Here is a 20259-nt window from a genome sequence, read left to right as displayed (position 1 = left end):
GAATCTGGAGCTCCAAAACAAATTTCGAATTCAGAACGAACAGATCTGAAGTTGAGTAGCTAGTCGAGTGACCGTTACAAGGGTTTTAGGGACGCTTCTTGAACATATCATCTGTAACCGAGAGTGACGAGATGGTGTTCAGGGGAATTAATTAGCCGTCGTTACACGAACGTGGAGACAAACTTCGCCCAGGCGGTCGGCGATCGGCGATGCCGGAATACGGGAAAACGCTATTCGGCTGCCTCTGACATGCTTGTCACTAACCCAAGCGTGCAAGACACTTTGACTTGACGCGGCGTCAGGTTTCTGAAGCTGAAAAAGCTGCTTCCAACAAAGAAAGAGACAAACTGGAACGCGAACTGTCTAAAGCACGGTCAGAAATGGCTGGAATAAAGAGAACGTTGGGTAATTATAATGATTTACTAATGAAGCTTTTTGTTCCCTGGAAAATTCTGATTTTCAATCCTTGCAATCTTTCTCTAACCAATGTAATTCTTGCACTATTTTTACAATTCCTATTTGTATTCAATTTGGAATCTGCTTACTACAATTATCTATTTAATATCATTACTGTTATGACCTTGCAATGTGTAACAAATTTAGTAACTGAATATTACTTAATTACTTTGAAAACGATTTAGATTTAGAACGCCAAGAAAGGCGTGATTTAGAGACAAGGGCACTGGATTTAATAAGAGGCGCAAAACGAAAGTGGGAAGCTGCCGAAAAAGATAAAGTGGACCAACTGAATAAACACATAGAAACACAGACATTGAGAATCACTGAATTGTGTAGATGCAATAATGAGTTGACTTCGCGACTGCAAAGAGCAGAGTGCGAATTGGACACTGCTAATGCTGAGCTAGAAAAGTTGCGAGCCTTTCAGGTAAGTCATTTTGCTTTCTCGAAGTAAATTACCTTGCTGAGTATATTAAATTACTAATATTTAACAACAAATAGGTGCAGTACAAAGAATCTTTGGCAAAAACGAGGGAGTTGAACCGTCAAAGCGTGGCAGGGGTTGAAACTAAACTAGAAGAAATGGCGTCTCGTGCTCACAACCAATTGGCCGACATAAGAGCAAAGCTGGAAGTAGAAACTGCTAAAAACGCAGAGTTAGAAAACCAGCTGAGACATGAACAAGATTCAAACCACTGTCGCCAGTCAAGGCTCAACGTTGCTTTGGAATTATGCCAGAGTGAGCTGAAAGATTATCAAGAACAACTCCGAAGTGTTCAAGCTAGTATACCAGCAAGAGATGCAGAAATTGAAGCTCTGAGAAACCAGCTTAGTGAAAGAACCAAACAGTTGGACGGTGTCGCTGCCAATGATCAGAAAACCGCAACTTTGCAAGCGCAGTTGGATCGGTTGAAATTGGATAATGAACAACTGAAGCAACAACTTGTGGTGAGTCGAAATAATTGTATTATTGGATTATTTGTATGCAATAATGGCTGTTCGTCTTTGTTCAGATTGCAAAATCAGATTTAAGCGATACTGTGGTGAATTTGGAACAGAGCGAATCACTGGCAATGGATTTGGAACGTGTTTCACAAGACAAGGCTGCCTTGCAGCGAAGACTTCAAGACACTCTCGAAAAAGAAGGTAACTGAGTTTCAGTGATTTACAAAACTGTATATAATCTGATTGGTTTCGTCTACTTTTTTCACAGAGGAATACCTACAGAAAGTAGGGAATCTCGAAGAGATTTTGCGTCGTTTTGAGCACAGTGTTACAAAGCTAGAAGCTGAGAATGTCAGTCTCAAGCAATCCGACTACCAGAAATCGGGAATGAGTGGAATATCCATGAAGGAAGCGGTGCAAAAAATTTCCTTTTTGGAACAACAGCTGCAACGGGTTGAACAGCAATTACAAACGGCCAGAGAAAACACAGCTGCTGAACGTCAAGCAGCGAGACAAGCTCAATCAAATCTCTGGAAAAAGGAGAAAGAATTATCCGATGCAAACTTGGACAAACGAATCGCCTCTCGAGAAGCGAAAACGGCTGAAGAAAAAGTCAAAGTTTTGACTGATGAGAAGCAAAAGATTACTGACAAATTGAATTCGAGAATCGCGGATGAGGAATTGAGATGCAAAAAGATTTTGAAAGAACTTGAAAGTGCCAAACAGTCACTCGAAGAAGCCACTAAAGAATCTTCCAGAAATAAACTACAAGCAGACTCAGCACAGCGGGTCAGATTCCAATATTTTTCTTCACGTAAAAAATTCATGCTACTTTTGCTCTATGACACAGCGTATCTGGGCATCTTGAGAGAAACATGTTTATCAAACTGTTTGAAATTAGGGTTCTTTATTTCTGCTGGAACAAGGTCTGAATACTAGTTTTTGCTGTACAAATAAAGCTTTCTAAATATAGTATTTTTAGCTCATGTCCAAGAGGTATCTCATATCATGTGACTGTTTCTCATTTCGGTAACATGTAAAAAACTATACTTATTCCAATTTTTTCGCAAAAGTTTCCAAAATGATCGCAATTCTGGATATAAGGCTGATTTTGGCCCATTGTTAAAAATGGTGGACTGCTACAAACCTTTCAAGATCCACAAAAACAAATATGTTATTTATATATTAAAATTGTACTACACGACGATTTTGTGAAATTTCGCGAAGAAATAGGAATGAGTACGCTTTTATACATCTTGCTGAAATTGGAAGGAGTCATATGAAATGAGGCACATCCTAGACTTTGCCTAATGTTCCTATACTTTTGGAGGATTTTTAATTGGAAAAAAAATTCAATGCTTAGAGCTCTTTTCAGCAATAAAAATATTGTCCTACTTTAAAACAGTTCAATGTTTAGACGATACCGATTTCAGTGTGATTATGTAATTTGTGGTTTTTAAGGTCGCAAAATTGAAGTGCCGATTCTAACATGGTGGATGATACTTGAAAAAATAATTAATATCGACTAAAATCGATGTCTTTTAACTTACGAGGTACTGATTTCAATGCAAAAAACTTCGATGTTTTTATGTTTATAACGATTTGCTGTAATGAACACAGGGTTTTGAATGTTCAATGTTTGATTCCATTTCCGACCTCAAACACCAAAAGATGCAAACTATTTTCAATATCAAATATTTTTCAAATTTCTCTTCTTTACTTTGAATTACGAAAATCGAATTCAACATTCAGATTCAGCATCAAAACTTTAATACTAAGATCACCCAATAAACATGGACTCTTTTTCTTACAGAAACGGGCAGTAAAAAAATTTTGTTTTTGCCAAATCGTCAATGCATTGATTTTGTTACATTTATGATTTAATTTAAAGTAATTTGGAACTTTATATACCAGGGTGGCCACCCGTCTGGAAAACCGGGAAAACCGGGAAATGTCAGGGAATTTTGTATGTCAGGGAAATGTCAGGGAATTTTTTGGTTGGTCAGGGACTTTTTATAGAACTCACGGATTTCAAAAGCTTTGTCCATAAAATTGAGATGCTATCAACGCATCGTCACAATTTTTCTTCTCTTCTTATTGACGATTATAAGCTTAGTTGTTGATTGTCACAGGAATTCAGTAGTACGAGCAGACATCGGTTTGATTTATCTATGGCCGTCACTGCGTGTGGAGACGCAAGTTCACCGACGCCTAATAGTCTAGAAAAAACGAAGCCTCAGGTTTTTGGCAATAACTCAAAAAGTAAAAGCGCTAGCGAAAATTTTAAAAAGATTCTTAAAAAGGAGGAAATTTCCAATAAAAAAGTATAAGCACCCAGAATTCTAACTTCAGTATTAGTAATTTTAATTTAACGCTGAACATAGGGCTCTGTGCAACTGTTACGGCATAGACGCGCCGCGTCTAGACAGTACACCGCATAAAATAATTGCTTTTGCTGTATTAAATATCAATTTAAAAATTTCGATAAATTGTGGCGTATTCTTAACGCTTAAAAGAAAAATGTCCCGTTGGAAAAAAATTTTTAAGTTTATTTTTCAAAAAGTTACACATTCGTTAATTAGTCATAATTCTTCGAACCTCGATTTTCATTGCAAACAGCATAAATGTTCAAATAATAGCTCTAAAAATATTTCGCTTCTTGGAGCCCCTTCTTAAATATATACTTAACAAGACCAAGCAAATGGAAATTTTCATTTTTTGTCAACTTTCAAAAATCATAATGAATGGAATGAACAACTTTTAAAAACTTTTATAACTTTAATATATTTGGCCATACTTTACCTAGGTTACTATAGTTTTTAGTGATTTCTGCACAAATTGTGCATCAAAATTTTAGGGAAAAATAATGATTTTAGTCGGGGAAAACCGGGAAATGTCAGGGAATTCCGTGAGCGGAATTGAGTGGCCACCCTGTATACATCATTAATTTTTCTACAGGCATTGACGCAAGCTAATAAGCAAATAGAAGAGCTGCAAAATTCGAGCTCAACGCTGCGCCGAGAGCTCGACGCGACGCGTAAGCAAATGAGAGGGAATCAAGATCGTGTAGACAGTCTAAACAGCGAAAATAAGCGGCTCATACTCAGCTTGACAAAACTAAACGAAGAGAAAGCGCAGCTGGAGTCCGAATTGGAAAAGCTGAAGCACGAGGCGAACAGCCATCAAGTGAACATAGATCTTCTGAAGGAAACATGCACAGTGCTGGAGGAACAGTTGACAGATTACGAAAGACTGACCAGCGACCACGAGACTCGTGAAAACATGCTGATACAGGATAAAATGAAGCTACAGAAGGATCTGGAAAGCGCAGAGTTGAAGGTGCGTGAAGCCCACGCAGCGCAAGACAGGGAAAAGACGCTCAGAGTTGTCGCGGAGCGCGCGGTCGAGAGATTAGAGTCCGAAACGAGCGACATTGAGGATAAGAGAAATGGATTGGCCGCGCAGCGAGATCAGTACAAGAAGCTCGCGCAGGATTTAAGCAATCAGGTCGCGGAATTGGTAAGCAAATGCGGAGCGCTGGAATGCGACCTGTCCAAAACAAAACGTGCATTTGAACTGAGTAAGGGAGAGGCGATGAAGGTCAAGGAAGAGAGCACGGAGCACTTGACCCGGCTGCATCAACTGAAGGAGGCGAATTTAGGGTTGATGACCGATCTTCAGGAGAGCATCGACCAAGGCCAAGAATTGAGGTCCAGAATCACAGAGCTGGAAGGTGTGCTGGAAGAGATGCGGCAATTCTACCAGGAAAGAGAGGTCAAAGCGGAAGGAACCAGACAGCAGCAGACGAAGCTGATCGACTATCTGCAGCTGAAGCTCGAGGAGTCCAACAAGAAGAAGAAGACCGTGTGCGACAAGATTTTTGGTTCGCAACAGAAGGAAAACATGCCACCCAGTGGAACAGGAATGCCCGTCGGCTATCGTGAGCTGGAAAATCAGCTCACCAAAGAACGGGCTAAGGTCAAAACCTTAACTGATCAGTTGCTGGCCCTGAGAGCTGCGCAAGCTTCCGCTCCTTTACCGGCCAGTCCACCGTCCCCAGAGACTAAAAAGGTGCTTCAACAACTGGCTGAATCGCCCGGTGACACGTTGGCCAGGAAGCCATCCCTGCAAAGGATGAGACACAATATTCCGCACAGATTTGACGTGAAGTTATCAATGCGCACTGGAAAGTGCGGCGCGTGTTTCGACTCCATTCAGTTTGGAAAGAACGCTGCTATCTGCAACGAGTGCCAGATTATGGCCCACCCAAAATGCTCTCTGCTGGTTCCTGCCACCTGCGGTCTTCCCGGTGGATTTGCAAGGCACTTTAGCCAGACCTGGAAGGCCAGTGAAGAGAGCCTTTCTAGTATTGGTGACAGTGTTCAAACTCTCGCGATCGACCAGCCTGACAACACCGAATTGGTAAAAATTCATTCTTTAATCGCGTTTCTTGTAAATACATGAGTACCGTGTTTTCGTACAGTTCTAACAAAAATTTTACATTATTTTTGGAAAAGCTTAACCCACTTTGATAATGTCTGATAGGGATTGTAAGAAATTCTAGACTTCGTGAAAAATACGTACATTTTTTTCAATTTGCTGTAACGAATTTATTCAAATTGGTCAGGGAAAATGATAAAATTTTTGTCTGGAGTACCTGGAAAAGTTGGGGAATTTCGTGACTGAGATTTAGTGCCCACCCTGAAAAATGAGTTTGGTCAGTAAGGGTAGTTGAAATATATCCTGGAAAAATCGAATGTTTTTGTCCAAAAAACTATAAAATTTCAGGTAATTTAATATGACATTAACACTGGGAACCTTTAATTTTTTTTGAAAGATTTTTGTACAAAAATTGATAAACTATCGGAAATTGACATTATGAGAAAGTTTCTATAAATTTCTGAAGGTTTTCAAAATTTAATTTTCTCCAGGGAATCGACTGTTCAATCCGTTATGTTTTCGTTTCAGGCAGCTGAAAACAACAGAAGCGTCTCAATGGAGGGCTGGGTCAAAGTACCTGGCCGTGCCAAGGCTTCCTGGGATAGGAAATACCTCCGACTAGAAGGAACAAGCTTGTGCACTTACGAGCATGAACCGAGTTCCGGAATGGTGCCCATAAATCGGCTAGAGTTGAGCGAGAAAGAGGGTGTGGCAATATCAGAATCAGTAAGCCAGGCGGAGGTTTCAGGCACTGCCAGGTCTGATCTGCCGTTCATACTCCGAGTAGAGGCTGGACCTTCGACGACTTGTTGGCCGTCCTCAGGGTTGGACATCATGGCTTTAAGTCAGGCCGATAAAAAAGCCTGGCTCAATGCACTGCGAACTGTAGCCAGTCAAATTAAAGTCAACACAGTATCACCCAATCATCGATATCAGACCGTTCTAAAACTAGACAAACAACAAGTAAATGGAATCAGTTATTTATAATTTGAAACTTTCGACTCACAAATATTTTTGGAAAAATGGCAGAGCAAAACAAGTTCATGGTGGTCAAGGAAGTTTATCAATTAGGAAAAGTCGAGGAATTATATCATTCCACCGAAGAATAGTTATTTTTGTGCCAAGTGCGCATAAAATATGCCAAAAATCCTATTTTCTGTGCTACTTGCTATCAAAAACGAGAATATTATGTAGCTTTGATAAGCAATAGTGCTTATAAAAAATACAAAGTAGTCGAGTTGTTGACGGAGGTAGCACGGTAAATATATTTTTTCCTTGTTTTTTCTTTCAATTATTTAAAAGCTTCTGCCTCAATGGAAATTCTTCCTATATTATTGCACTCTGCAAATAATGGTGATGGGATTTTGCGTAGAAAAAGTTATTTGCACGGACCTTCAGAGAATTTCGTTTCTAAATTTATGCAGAGCTGGTTAGCATTTATCTGCAAAACAATTCATTTGGGGAGAAAAATGTATTCTCATGGGATTGTAGATAATTTTGTGGAAAAATTCAGCATATTGTGTTGAAATTCGGACAATTACATAAAAATTTGTGAATAAAATCAAAAATTGTGAGATTCCGAAGTTAGTCGAATTGGTATGAAAAAATTCGCAGCAAAATTTCACACTTTTTATGTATCATCTCTCAAGTTTTTCAATTCCTTGAAAAACTGCAGAAATTTTAAACATCAGGGATAAATTATAATTTAACCAGGAAAAGTTGGGGAAAGATGATCGAAATTTTTCGTTTATTTTTAGTGACCACCGTGAATTTAAAAAATATCGATTTTGTGGTTAAAATAATGTTTTGTTTTCTTTTGTTACGAAGATCTCTAAAAGTGTGTAACCACAGTTCCTTTCTAATTTCCCACTTAAAAACAGTATTTTGAAGATAATTTATAACCTGTCAGCACTTAAAGCAACACATCTTAAATCAGCTGTTGCACAAAATTCCGTTCGGGAACGTGTGGTTAAATTGATTCAAAAAACTCTGCGTACAAAGTTTCGCAACTACGAGACTAAGATCGTTTCTGAAGTGGCTCGTTTATTTTCAGCTCGATCTGAATTGCATTGTAGAGTTGGGCCAGGAGGGCGTACTCCTATTGGGTGCTGAAGAAGGTCTTTTTTCATACCGTACATCGCAGTCAAAATTAACAAGAATTCAGGGCGTTGTTAGAGTACACCAATTATCTTTGCACCCTCATCTGGGACTGGCGATAATGATAGCTGGTGAAGACAGACAACTCGTTTTTTGCGATCTCCGGCAATTGAAGAGTAATGCTCTGGCAGCAGAATGCTCGAGACCAGCGATTAGGATTACACCAATTCTTACCACCTGCGAAAGTTGCCATTTGTATCAGTTACAGGGGAACTTACTTTGCGCCGCAACCGCCTCGAATGTTATGTAAGTTACTTACAAGGAACGCAATTAGGCTTCTGGATCATGGATTGTGCTATTGTATGGAGCTCAAAGTATGAAGCTTTTGGCCTAAAGTTTTATCGAATGGGCCTTCCTTCGCTCAATTTGCAATAGATTAGGGTATCGGAAGTTCGTATAAGTTACTTCACTGTCGTTCAGTAATAATATATTCTTTTGCACTCAAACTTAGGAGATCCTATTACTGAAATTTTATCAGAGGACGACAAAAATTAATGTTCAACGCCCCGTAGAACCTAGAAAGCAGTGCAATTGCCTACGTTTTCATTGATTACTCATAGACGACGCAAACGAAGCATTTCGAAATCAATTGTTTCTTAAAAAATGCTATTCTTTTTAAATAATTATTTTCCGTCAAAAACGTAATACTTCGATACGTCTTCTGTAGGAGCTCATACGTATATTCATTTTGAGTAAACGGCACGAATGAAAATTTCAAAAACATTTTTCTCTACCTAGTGAACCACCTTAAAGCAAAAAATATACCACAGCTTTCGTTTGTTACAACATTTTATTCAGCAAACTGTGAGTATAATCAATTGTAACTCGAATGAAGAGAACCCTGTTAGATAAATATACATTTACTGATTGAAATTTTGTAACGATAGCTTGTCATGCGAAAGTTGATCATGAAACTATACATCACAAGCTCCGTATTTTAAGTCGAGTAAACGCTCGTAGAAGTTTCAGAAGAATACATGATTCAGAGGTCTGATACTCCCCTGTTAGAATCAATTGTCGTATGATGATGATGTGCACCGAAAATCCGAAAATTTATTGGTTCTAATGTATTCAGATTACTCAAATGGACTACCCAAGAAGATGGAGGGGAGTTTATTACTGTTCGAGAATTGGCGACGACAGAGCCGTGTAGCTGTGCTCTCTTCACGCGAAACCTTTTGATTGTTGGGTGTAACAAATTCTTCCAAATTGATCTTGACGATTACAATATCGAAGGTATGCAAGTTCATATAATTTCATTTTTTGATTTAGTCACATTACCCATTTAGTTAATTGGGTAAGAGGTACAATTGTTGACACTCCTATACTTATTGAGAGGATAAAATAGCTGAATACCAGAGGTTGCGCAATAGAATGGGTTGATTTCAACAAAAAATATTTGATACATTCTCGGGTCAAAGTGAAGAAACTCAAATTTCGGGTCTTATTAGAAAACATTGAAAACTTGATTGTAATATCTTTTTGTCTCCAACAAATGCCTATCCAATGAAACGCCAAGACATGGTTCAATTATTGTTACATATTGACCAAGCCTAATTTGGCCCAAAAGTGTGTACAAATTTTTGTGACGAAATACGCCAAGTAGCTCGTCCAACACTAATCTGTCCGTTTATCGCGCGACTTCTTTTTGCGGGACAAGCGAACTTGTATGTGAAAAGATGCATGTGGAGTTATGTCAATAGCTGTGACAGTAACTCATCCTTAGGGTATCAATGACCGTACCTCTCGTTTTCCACCCTTCCTTCAGTACTTTTAAACGTTTACTTTACAGAATTCCCCGATCAAGACGACAGCTCTGTACGGGCCGCCCTACAAGGAGCAGCGAGACTCGGTAGTTTTCCGGTTGCCGTTCTGAACGTCTCGTGCAGCTCGCAGTCCGTTGAACTTCTTTTGTGTTACAATGAGTTCGGTGTTTTCGTAGATGAAGTTGGACGAAAAACCCGTACTTATGACCCGACGTGGAGCCACTTGCCGTTTGGCTTTGGTAAGCGGCTGATGATAAAGAACGGAGAGTATTTGTCAGCGGATTTTTTTTTTTTTTTAACTGTTTTCACCCTTTCGTTTCAGCATACAGAAAACCTTACTTATTCATTGTGCACTTCTCCTCTGTGGAGGTAATCAAACTCACAGCAGAGTCGTATAGGTCGGTTACCAAACCGTCTGATCGAACCTTGCTAGAGTTCAATAATCCGCGATATCTCGGCCCGGCGGGAGGCCGAGGCATTTACGTCGCCTCGATGAATTCTGCGTTGGATATTTTGAAAATAGAGGGAGCTACGGCTTTACCAAAACGGAATGATAGCCTCACCAGCATGGACACGCTGTAAGTTGACTGTTAATATCAACATTTTTCGACCATGTAACAAGCTTCTGTATTACAGCCAACAAGACGAAGAGAGCAGTTCGGACTTCAGTTTCACTTCTAGTCTAATGGAAGCGCTCGACTGTCAGGGTAAAAGAGTGCATTTCACCCACCAATCGAACCACCAGTTTTGATTAGCAGCCTCAAAGTCCGAGCGTTAACTTGATCGTTATAAATCTTAATTATGCATCATAGTTTTAGTTGCTTCGAATTGCCGATGTTTTAGCGTCAGATGAAACGGTAATTGAAAATTTAGCGACGAAACGTTCTGTGCGCCGTTAATTGTAGGAACCCTAGGCCCAAAACTGCGTTCATAGTAAAAACCCACCCACAGTTATCCACCATTTTTAATGATTGTTTAATAAGTTGGACTTGATATTTAATTTATATAATTTGTTTTTCATTTCTCCTATAAGTAACAACTATTTAGTACAAAATATGTCAGTCTACACGGTTTGCAGACTTGTAATAAATACCTAACTCGGAAGCTAGTAATTCTATAATTTAAGGTAATGAATATAATAAATAAGTAATGTCTTTACTAAGATTACAATATAATACCAATAATATATTTTTTACTTCTGTATTAGTACTGAAAAAACTTGTAATTTTTCTAAATCATCCAACGAGGACGTGTTCAGTTGAATAAATAAAGATTTGTATTATCCAAGCAGACCTGAATTCTGTTCAATATCAAATCCCAAACGTAACAATTTTTCCGTTTCAACGCTTCCCGTGATCTCGAAATCCAACAAATAAAAAGACTGTGAACAATTGTCTTCACATGAAATGGATTTAGTATTAGTAATTTAAGACGCCGAATTATACTCTTGCATTTTCTATCCTTACATCCTAGTTTAACGGTAACATGGAGGTTGATGAAACGTTGGACACGTGTTCGTGGCTGAATATAGCATACTCGACTTGTTTCTCTCTTTTTGTAATACTACTTGAACGCATGAAGTCTTAATATATGATCGTGAAATGCAAAGCAATGCCATTTCCTGTCACCTCTGACACTTGTCCAGCTACCGCTTCGATCCATATCCATTAGGAACATCATTCAATTGTACGTCAGAGTCGAATTTCTTCATCGAGCGATATTGGTTACGCTTTGAGCCTTGATTCAGAGTTCAATACCCTCTAAAGGTGGTCTTAGTAGTACTTTTAATCGGTTCTTTGATCGAAAATTCTAATTAAAGAATCATTCTTTTCGCTCAATAGGATGTAGAGTTGAGCAAATAGTTTTTAATTTGGAATATACGAATCACTTTTGTAACTCCGTATCACTTTCATACCTTTTTAGTTTCCCGATTTGGCTTAAACTTTCGAGGCCGATTTTCTATACGAGGAAAAGGATACAAACGCGCCTGAACGGTCCTCGAGATCATTCCATCATTTTTGGCACGCAATTTAAATTTTGGAAAATAAAATTTGTGGGTCTAGTAAGTCTAATATTAGAGCGATAAAAGACGCAGGTTCGAGGGAAAACACTGTTTATTCAGGTGTAGTAGGCTCGGCAATCCATTGATGCCTGAGGTTTCTTTTAGATCGGACAACGTGACTGACAATCTTACCTACCTATGTCACACATCACACGGGTACAAGTATATTTCTATTGTTGTGTTTGCCTCACTGTCCATAAAAATTGTCGAAACACAGATTCGCTGAAAGCGACACGGCACGCTTACCGCAGTGGGTTTGTATTAAATTTTTTTTCTCGCGAAATTTTGAAGACCAAAACATGTTTTCGGACACGTTTCCGAGTAAAAAATCCTCTGCTTTTCAATCCAAATATCCCCAAATTCCAAAGATGTAATCAAAGCATAAAATATAATTGTTTTTTGCCGTCGTTCCCAAAATGATTTTCCAAAATAAATATTTCCATTCGATTTCCCATTTTTTTTTTTTTACATGGAGATCGATTTTAAAAAAAAGGTGCTTTCGATTCGGTCAATCCATCTCAAACCTTTTGTAAATCGTGCACGGTGCAAACGATAAAAAATGTATAATTAAATGTATGAATGATAGGTTATTGTAATGGAATATGAATAATGGAATCAAAACTGTAATTCCCGCTCATACAATGCTTCGATGTATCGTTTTGATTTCATTATTCATATTCTATTACATTATATTACTGAAAAAGTGATACACTGCCAACTCTACTCTGAATCAACAGAATTATAAATTATATGATTCGAAAAACACTTTCCGTGAGCGTGAATAAGTCAAACCAATGCGAAAGATTTTTGTAACAAGAAATTTCATTACCTGAATCAACCATTGAACTCTTAACTCAACACAACATAATTCAGACAAGTTCAATTTATTTTGATACAACATTTTCATATTTTTAAAACAAAACGATTGAGGTACGTCGAATCAAATTTTTAGTCATTTCAGTCACACATTCTCTTGATACAAAATTCACAGTATTGCAAGGAACTTGTGTTACGTTATCTTGAATAAATTGATAGTCAGTATGATCATTCAAAGGGTTGATTCAATTCTATCTTAAGTTGTCAAAAATATTTTGTCCGACAAAAGTATTTTGTTGGATTAAGTAAGTATTACGGTCGCCGCGCCGCATTAAACTATAGCTTTTAGTTAAGAAACAAATATCACTTCACTCAAATAATCCTTTCTCGTTTCTCGTGCATGATCGTTTTACTTAGGCGTGGACTACTCGAAGGATTTGTTTCCGAATTTTTATTCATTTGAATTGAATATAATTTATTTGCTGCAACTGTAATATACAGTTGGAAAAATAAAAACGAAAAAATTCATGACTGTATTTGAAATACGTACCTGAATGTTCAGTCTTGTACGCTCTGAACGTGATTCCGTAGTTTAATGTAATCGAATAAATTTCTTTACGTAGATTGAATTCGATGTCATGAAAGGTCAATTCAATATAATTTACGATCAAACATTAGTGGTAAACATGATAATCATTTCTTGGTCTGTGTTTATTTCATGTAACAACTGAAATGTATCAAGTCGAATGCAGTACGAGAAACTATGAATGTAATTTTAGTAAACATATCTCTGTAATTAGAATTTTTGGGGGCAGAGGGATAATATCTACGTCAATTCAACTGTACATGAAAGTATTAGATGAGCGAAAATTACAGTTTCGATTTTATTATTCATATAACATCACAACAACCTGCCACTTACAGATTTAAAGCATTTTCTATCATATGAACCGTCTACTGAGTTTTACCAAATTTTTCATGGCAATTCAGCGAACCACGAGCACCTTCTTTTTAAAATCGATTTCCATGTAAAAGACTCCGGGGAATCGAATCGGAGTATTTATTTTTAAATAAATTTCCGGGAACGACCCTCAGCGAATTTTTTTTCTAAAAAACGTATTTTTTCATGCATTAATAACATTTTTGGAATTTGGGAGCATTTCTATTGAAGAGCTGGCGATTTCTTACTTGGAAATGTATGTTTGAAAATTTTTTTTTCATCATATTTGGCCATAAAAAAAAAATAATAATAATAATCAGACCCATAATCAATTCAATTCAAAGGTCAAATCAATTTTTTTCGTTGTTCTAATAATAGACAGAAATTATTTTTATTGATCAAATTTCATCTTTTCGCAATATTCCGTTACCTCTTCCGTACAAGCTTATATACGTACACATTTTTTTAATTTTATTTTATTTTTTTAATTTTATTGATCATGCAGTAAACTTTTTCAAACTTCGGGGAATAATGACCGAGCATAAAATTTACAGCCTGTACAATTTCAACCAATTGCTCATGACTTCGGTTTTGGTAGCCAACTTCCTTAAAGTATTCCAAAGTCATTATATGTACAGAGATCAATATTACAATTTGACCTGCAAGTCCGGTTGAGTTACATGAATATTTGTTGTATATGTTGCCCACTTGAACTATGGACAAAATATAGCAGAATAGATATAGAATAGCACGGTGGTGACTGAACCGGGAAATCAGGGAGGGCTAGAAATTTTCAAGGAAATTCGTCGAATCCAAGGAAATGCAAGGAAATATGGGAAAGGTATTTCTGTTTTGTTTGTAAAAATCATTTCAGTTTTAATAATAATAATTAATAACAAATGAAATATCAGTTTGTTTGAGGAAAAAACGAATCATTTTTCGATTTCCACTTTGATGTAACTCCTGCTTAAGTTTATTACTCCATATTCCACAAATTACCTTGAACAGTATTTTCATTACCATTTCAGAGCATTCGGGAGAAAATTAGGAAATTTTTTGGCAGTACGAAACCATCGTGGTGACAGATCGGGATAATTGAGAAAAGCGAGATTAGTTGGAGGATTTTTCCAATCGGCAAAAGTCAGGGAATTATATTATTTTACCGGAGAAAATATATATTCTCCCTTGTTTATCCTTTAATTATTCAGAAGCTTCAACCGCTCTGGTGTAAATTTTTCATTTACTTTTTCCACAATTTCTATGGTAAATTTCACGATATGGTTGCAAAAAAATTACTTAAAATATGTAAAAGTATATGCACATTTCTGCAGTGTCTCTGTAAATAATGATAGTAGAATTTGGGCGAATATAAAGTTATTTGCACGGAATTTTAGAGAATTTGGACCTTGAAGTTACGTAGAGTAGGTCTGTATTCATTTGCAAAATTATGCAATTTATTAGTCGGACACAATATGGAGAATGTCCGGGAAACAAATGTATTCTCATGGGATTGTAGATAATTTAATTTTATAAACTTTGCACATAATATGTGCATTTTTCCGTAATACTCTGTAATTTCTTTGACGGACTCTTGGAACGTAAAATCTGTTATCATAAGAATGCAGAGAAACATGATTTTCAATGCTTGAAGAAGACATCTTTGTTTATCTGATAAACTTTGCAATTTTTTTGAAGGATTTTATATTCATAGGGGTTTTTAGAAATTAGTGCCATCAGGGGAAACCAATAAATTATAATTTCCAAACAAGGGTTACTACATTGTACGGTTGAAAATTGTATAAGTTTGGAAGTAATTTATAATCCTGGTAAGTTAGTTAATAAGTAAGTAAGTAAGTAAGTTAATCACGAAAAAAGGCAGGAGATGCAAAATGCGATCCGGTGCGTTGCAATTATCTATCTAACTTGCAGGTGCGCATTTCTAAGATATGAAATTCGAATAATTTATATCGCGTGTCTAATGACATAAGGTCGCACGTTTCAACGCTTCCTGTGACTTTGAAATCAGGCAAAGAAAAATTCCGTCTGTGAACAATTGTCTTCGCATGAAATGTATTTATATTGAAGACGCTAAATTATACTCTTGCATTTTTTATCCTTACATCGTAGTCCACCGGTAACATGGAGGTTGACGAAAAATTTGACACGTCGTCGTGGCTGAATATGACATACTCGACTCGTTTCTCTCTTTTTTTAATACTATTTGAACACACACACGAAGTCTTAATATATAATCATGAAATGCAAAGCAATGCCACTTCCCGTCACCCCTGACACTAGTCCAGCTATCGCTTCGATCAATATCCATTATGAAAACCGTTCAATTGTACGTCACAGTCGAATTTGTTCATCGAACGGTATTAGTTAGGCCTTAAGCTTTGATTCAGAGTTCAATACCCTCTAAAGGTGGTCTTAGTAGTACTTTTAATCGATTCTTTGATCGAAAATTCTGATTAAAGAATCATTCTTTTCGCTCAAGATAATGTAGAGTTGTGAAAAAAATTTTTAACTTGGAACATATGTATATGCATTATTCATGCGAGATCAACATTTTGCCAAGGTCATGGAAATTCCACCGAAGTCTCAAAGATGCTGACTTGATATTTTCGATAAGTTTCGCAGTTATTTGTCGAGAACCAAGGACGGGCGGTGAATGGGGAATGCAAAGATCTCATCAACCGAAATTGATTATTTCTAAAACCCAATTTTTCAGTAAAAAATCAGTAAAATCAATTTTTCTCACCCTTCATTTACTTCCTAAGAGTTTATTGTTATCCAAATATACCTTACAATTGTCTCATAACCGACAGAAATTATTTTTATTGATCAAATTTCATCTTTTCGCAATATTCCGTCACTTTTTCCGTACGAGTTCATGCATAAATTTTTTATTTATCTTTCTTATCTTATTGATCACGCATGTAAAGCTTTCCAAACTTTAGGGAATAATGACCGAGCACAATATTTACAGCCTGTACGATGTCAGTTTCTCATCACTTTGCTTTTGATAGCCAACCGCCTTAAAGTATTCAGAGTCACTGTATACAGAAAGTTCAACATTATAATTTGACCTGCAGTTCCGGTTCGGTTACTCGAATATTTATTGTGTACGTTTTCCAGGTGAACTATGGACGCAATATAGAATATCACGGCGGTGACTGAACCGGAAAATCAGGGAAGTTTAGGAATTCTCAGGGAAATTCGTTGAATTCTCACAAAACACGGGGAAATATTAGAAAGATTACAAAAATTGTGTTTCGTTTGTAAAAATCATTTCAGTTTTAGTCATAACAATTAACGACAAACTAAATATTGATTCGTTTGAGTTAGAACGAATAATTTTCCGATTTCTACTTTGATGCAACTCCTGTTTAATTTTATTACACCATTCTCTAGAAATTATCTTGAACAGCATTTTCATGACGAATCCGGAAGCATGATAATAGGTAAAAATGACGAAAAAATGATAGAGAATTTTGGGGAAATGCCCTCTGAAAATTAAGAAATTTTGGATTCTGATTTTTGGCACTACCCTGAATAGAGATATAAATATAAATGTAATGACGATTTAATTAGTCTCGAATATAGAATTCTGCAATGCAGTGATTTTAGAAATTCTAAAATTATCAGAATTCACAGCTTACCCATGAGCATTTTTGCAACAAGGCTCAAGTTGCAGGTTGTAAAATACGTCCGTTAGCGGAAATATTCTAAAGCAAGAGAAAAAACACGTTCAGAACATTGTGTGATGGCAGTGTTTGCAATGCCTTTTCAATAAGTATGATATGACTAGCTACATCTAGCAATAATCTTGAAAACTGCAGTTTTCTACAATTGAAAAACTGTCTGTGAAGAACTGCGGTTGCCTCTCAAAAATAATAATGCATATGCAAAATAAAGCCAAAAGTATAACAAAGCGTACCTTAATTATTCTCAAAGAATATTATTTTACAACTATTTGCAGTACGTCATACACCATTTTACATTTTACAATTCCCAGTTTTTTCGGAATTCGCTCTGATACTGTGAGATTAAATATTATAATCATTCTTATCAGCTCGTTACCAATTCATGGTAAAAATAAAATACTGTATTCCGATATGTATCAATTTTCGGTGAAGGTTGGAGGGTAGATTTGTCACGTATTATTTTAGAGGGGTTGAAGTACACGAACCACGCATTACATGAACGGGGGGGGGGGGGGGGGGGGGGTCTAACATCTCCAAAAAAACCGACCCTATTTGTCAAATGGGCCCTTACGGTTTTTCCCATATCGCGTGACTAAAGTCAAACAGGTTTATGCGCTAAATAGGTGAGTTTTGTCACAAAAGTGCGGATATTAACATGATTAGACAGAATGTCACATGAAAGTTAAAATGTGTTGATACGCCTATTCAATTTTGGTTAAATGCAAAAAGAACTTGAAAATTGTTCATACGTCCCCTTCTTAATGAAAATTCTGAAATGGCGAGAAAACGGCACATATGTTTTTTTTTCATTTTTATAGTCACGCAGTATAGAAAAACGGCCGTGCAGGGAAGTACAGATACCAGGAATTCTGAGGATGCTGTGATATTCCCTATTCCGAACTCATGGTCAGACGGCGAAGTGGTCAGTTTGGGAATCGCCGGACGATTTATAGACTCGGATAATTTGACGCGTTTCAAGGAAAATCTAATCAGCAAGGCTGATTTGGTCACCGTGGAGTGACGATCGCTGCTGAAAATGCGTGGAAGTACACTGAGAAATTGTTATAGTAACAAAATATAGTAGAAAACACTTTTTATGGTAACTAGAAAATGCAGTAAAACAGGTATCGTTAAAAAAAAACTGTTTGAATATTGTTGAAATTACGAAAAGCGAGGAGCACGTAACCATTTTGGGCTATCGTCGATGCTTTTTTGGTAATTGCAACGCAAAATCAGTTTCTTTGGTTTATTGTACTTTATTAGTTAAATAAGGCTTTAACATCAATTTATCGTTTCACAAGCATTAAATTTTCACAACAGTTACGAGAAAATATACTAACAGTGATCGTAGTGAGAAAGAATAGTAACGGATACTAGACTTTCCGGTAACAGCTAGAAAACTAATTTTCATTTTCTACCGAGAACTATATTTTTCGATTGTGGTAAAAAATGAAAATAGTTAAAGACTGAGCGATAACCGGAACTAAATATTTCTCTCAATCTATTAATATGATTGAACATTTTTTATATGAACTCTATATTTTGCGCCAAATGCTGTACCGAGTCTGAGATAACTTGGTTCTATACGAAAAATTTAAGGTTTGATTCGTTGAATTCTTCCAATTCAGTCTGAAATCATTATCCAAGTCAAAACAATATTACCCCGATGAGGAATTAAATGTTCCCTTAGGTAAACGGATTTGGTATCACGGGTTGCAGTCAAACCGTCCAGGCAAATCGAATCTCCTACTGACTGGGAACTCAGAAACCCAGCTACACCGTGGACTCGGCGTGCAATTTTGGTCTGTTTAACTTACAATCAAATCATGCATACAGAGCAATTATAAAATGACAGTGTGGCGCTGCTCTCGTGGGAGGTGTCAACTTGTGACTTCATCCATACGAGATCTGTTCAAGAAGTATCGGACCATAAGTTTTCGTTTGTAAGCAAGTAAAGCCAGGGAGGCATGGTTTGGTGCACGTATGTAGGCGACCCTAATGCACAAGCTTAAATTTTTTTCCTGTCTGCAAAAGCTGTCAGTCACCGGAATATTGCCGATGAGTGAGGAACAAGAGTGAGACGTTCTTGACAAGATGACAGGATAAATTTGAACAACAGTATTGCATTAAATTTTGTGCAAAGCTTGGCGGTTCCCAAGCAGAAACGATCGGCAAGATTCACCAATGGACACCACAAAATTAAACGCGGCAGCGTTGTTCAAGCTTTTCTGTCATTTTGTCAGAAACGATACTGCAACCGCTCTCACTTATACTTCCTCACTCATCGGCGGTCTTCCGGCGACTGACAACTTCTGCAGGCAGGAAGAAATTTAAGTATGCATTAGGATCGCTTGCATACGTGCACCAAACCACGCCTCCCTTCGTTTGATTATACACGAAAAATTATGGCCGGATACTTTTTTGACACATCTCGTACGTATCGCTTCAATTCTCTAGACAATCGGTACGATCTATTTCCCGAATCCTTAAGATTTTCATAATCTATTCCAAAGAAAGAGATCATGCAATACCTATACTTTGAACTACACTCCATGTATGTACCTTGTTGTCATCACTTGATTCTAAAAACAAACCCTTGCAGTCGTTAGTCACTAAGTATTATGGAAATCAATTCAACTATTGATCCAAATCATTGTTTAAAATTTTGATTTGGGGTTAAACAAACGGATTCAGCCACATTCGGATTTTACGGAGATCCGTGATCGAGGACGTTATCATACGTTGCTTTAACTAAATCCGAACGAATTACAAGATTTGGCTATTGACTGTTATCAAGATCTCTATACTTGTCGATCACAACAAATTCATATTTGACACGATCCGAGCATGCTATGCACAAGTCTTTGAACTTAGGTTCGTCTCGTCTTGTTTGAATAAGACCAGCAAGTTAGTGTTGTCACGCACGAGGTGTTTGGGAATTCGAGATAATAACAATCTACGTTAGTG

At 37.1% G+C, this 20259-nt stretch overlaps 1 protein-coding gene across 1 annotated transcript; it reads left to right on the top strand.

Moving 5' to 3' along the window:
• Positions 1–32: 32 nt before the first annotated feature.
• On the top strand, positions 33–11057 carry LOC107221341 (citron rho-interacting kinase). Its single transcript, XM_015660286.2, has 12 exons — positions 33–405; positions 642–886; positions 961–1407; positions 1473–1605; positions 1673–2193; positions 4363–5826; positions 6373–6807; positions 7898–8247; positions 9077–9237; positions 9794–10006; positions 10090–10345; positions 10404–11057. Exons 1-12 carry the CDS (start codon positions 381–383, stop codon positions 10516–10518), a joined length of 4365 nt encoding a protein of 1454 aa, XP_015515772.2. The 5' UTR covers positions 33–380; the 3' UTR covers positions 10519–11057.
• The last annotated feature ends 9202 nt before the right edge of the window (positions 11058–20259 follow it).

Source organism: Neodiprion lecontei, chromosome 2, assembly GCF_021901455.1.
Source record: "Neodiprion lecontei isolate iyNeoLeco1 chromosome 2, iyNeoLeco1.1, whole genome shotgun sequence".
Classification (NCBI taxonomy): domain Eukaryota; kingdom Metazoa; phylum Arthropoda; class Insecta; order Hymenoptera; family Diprionidae; genus Neodiprion; species Neodiprion lecontei.
The sequence above is the reverse complement of the archived record's forward strand: the minus strand, read 5'-3'. Positions and strand labels throughout refer to the sequence as shown.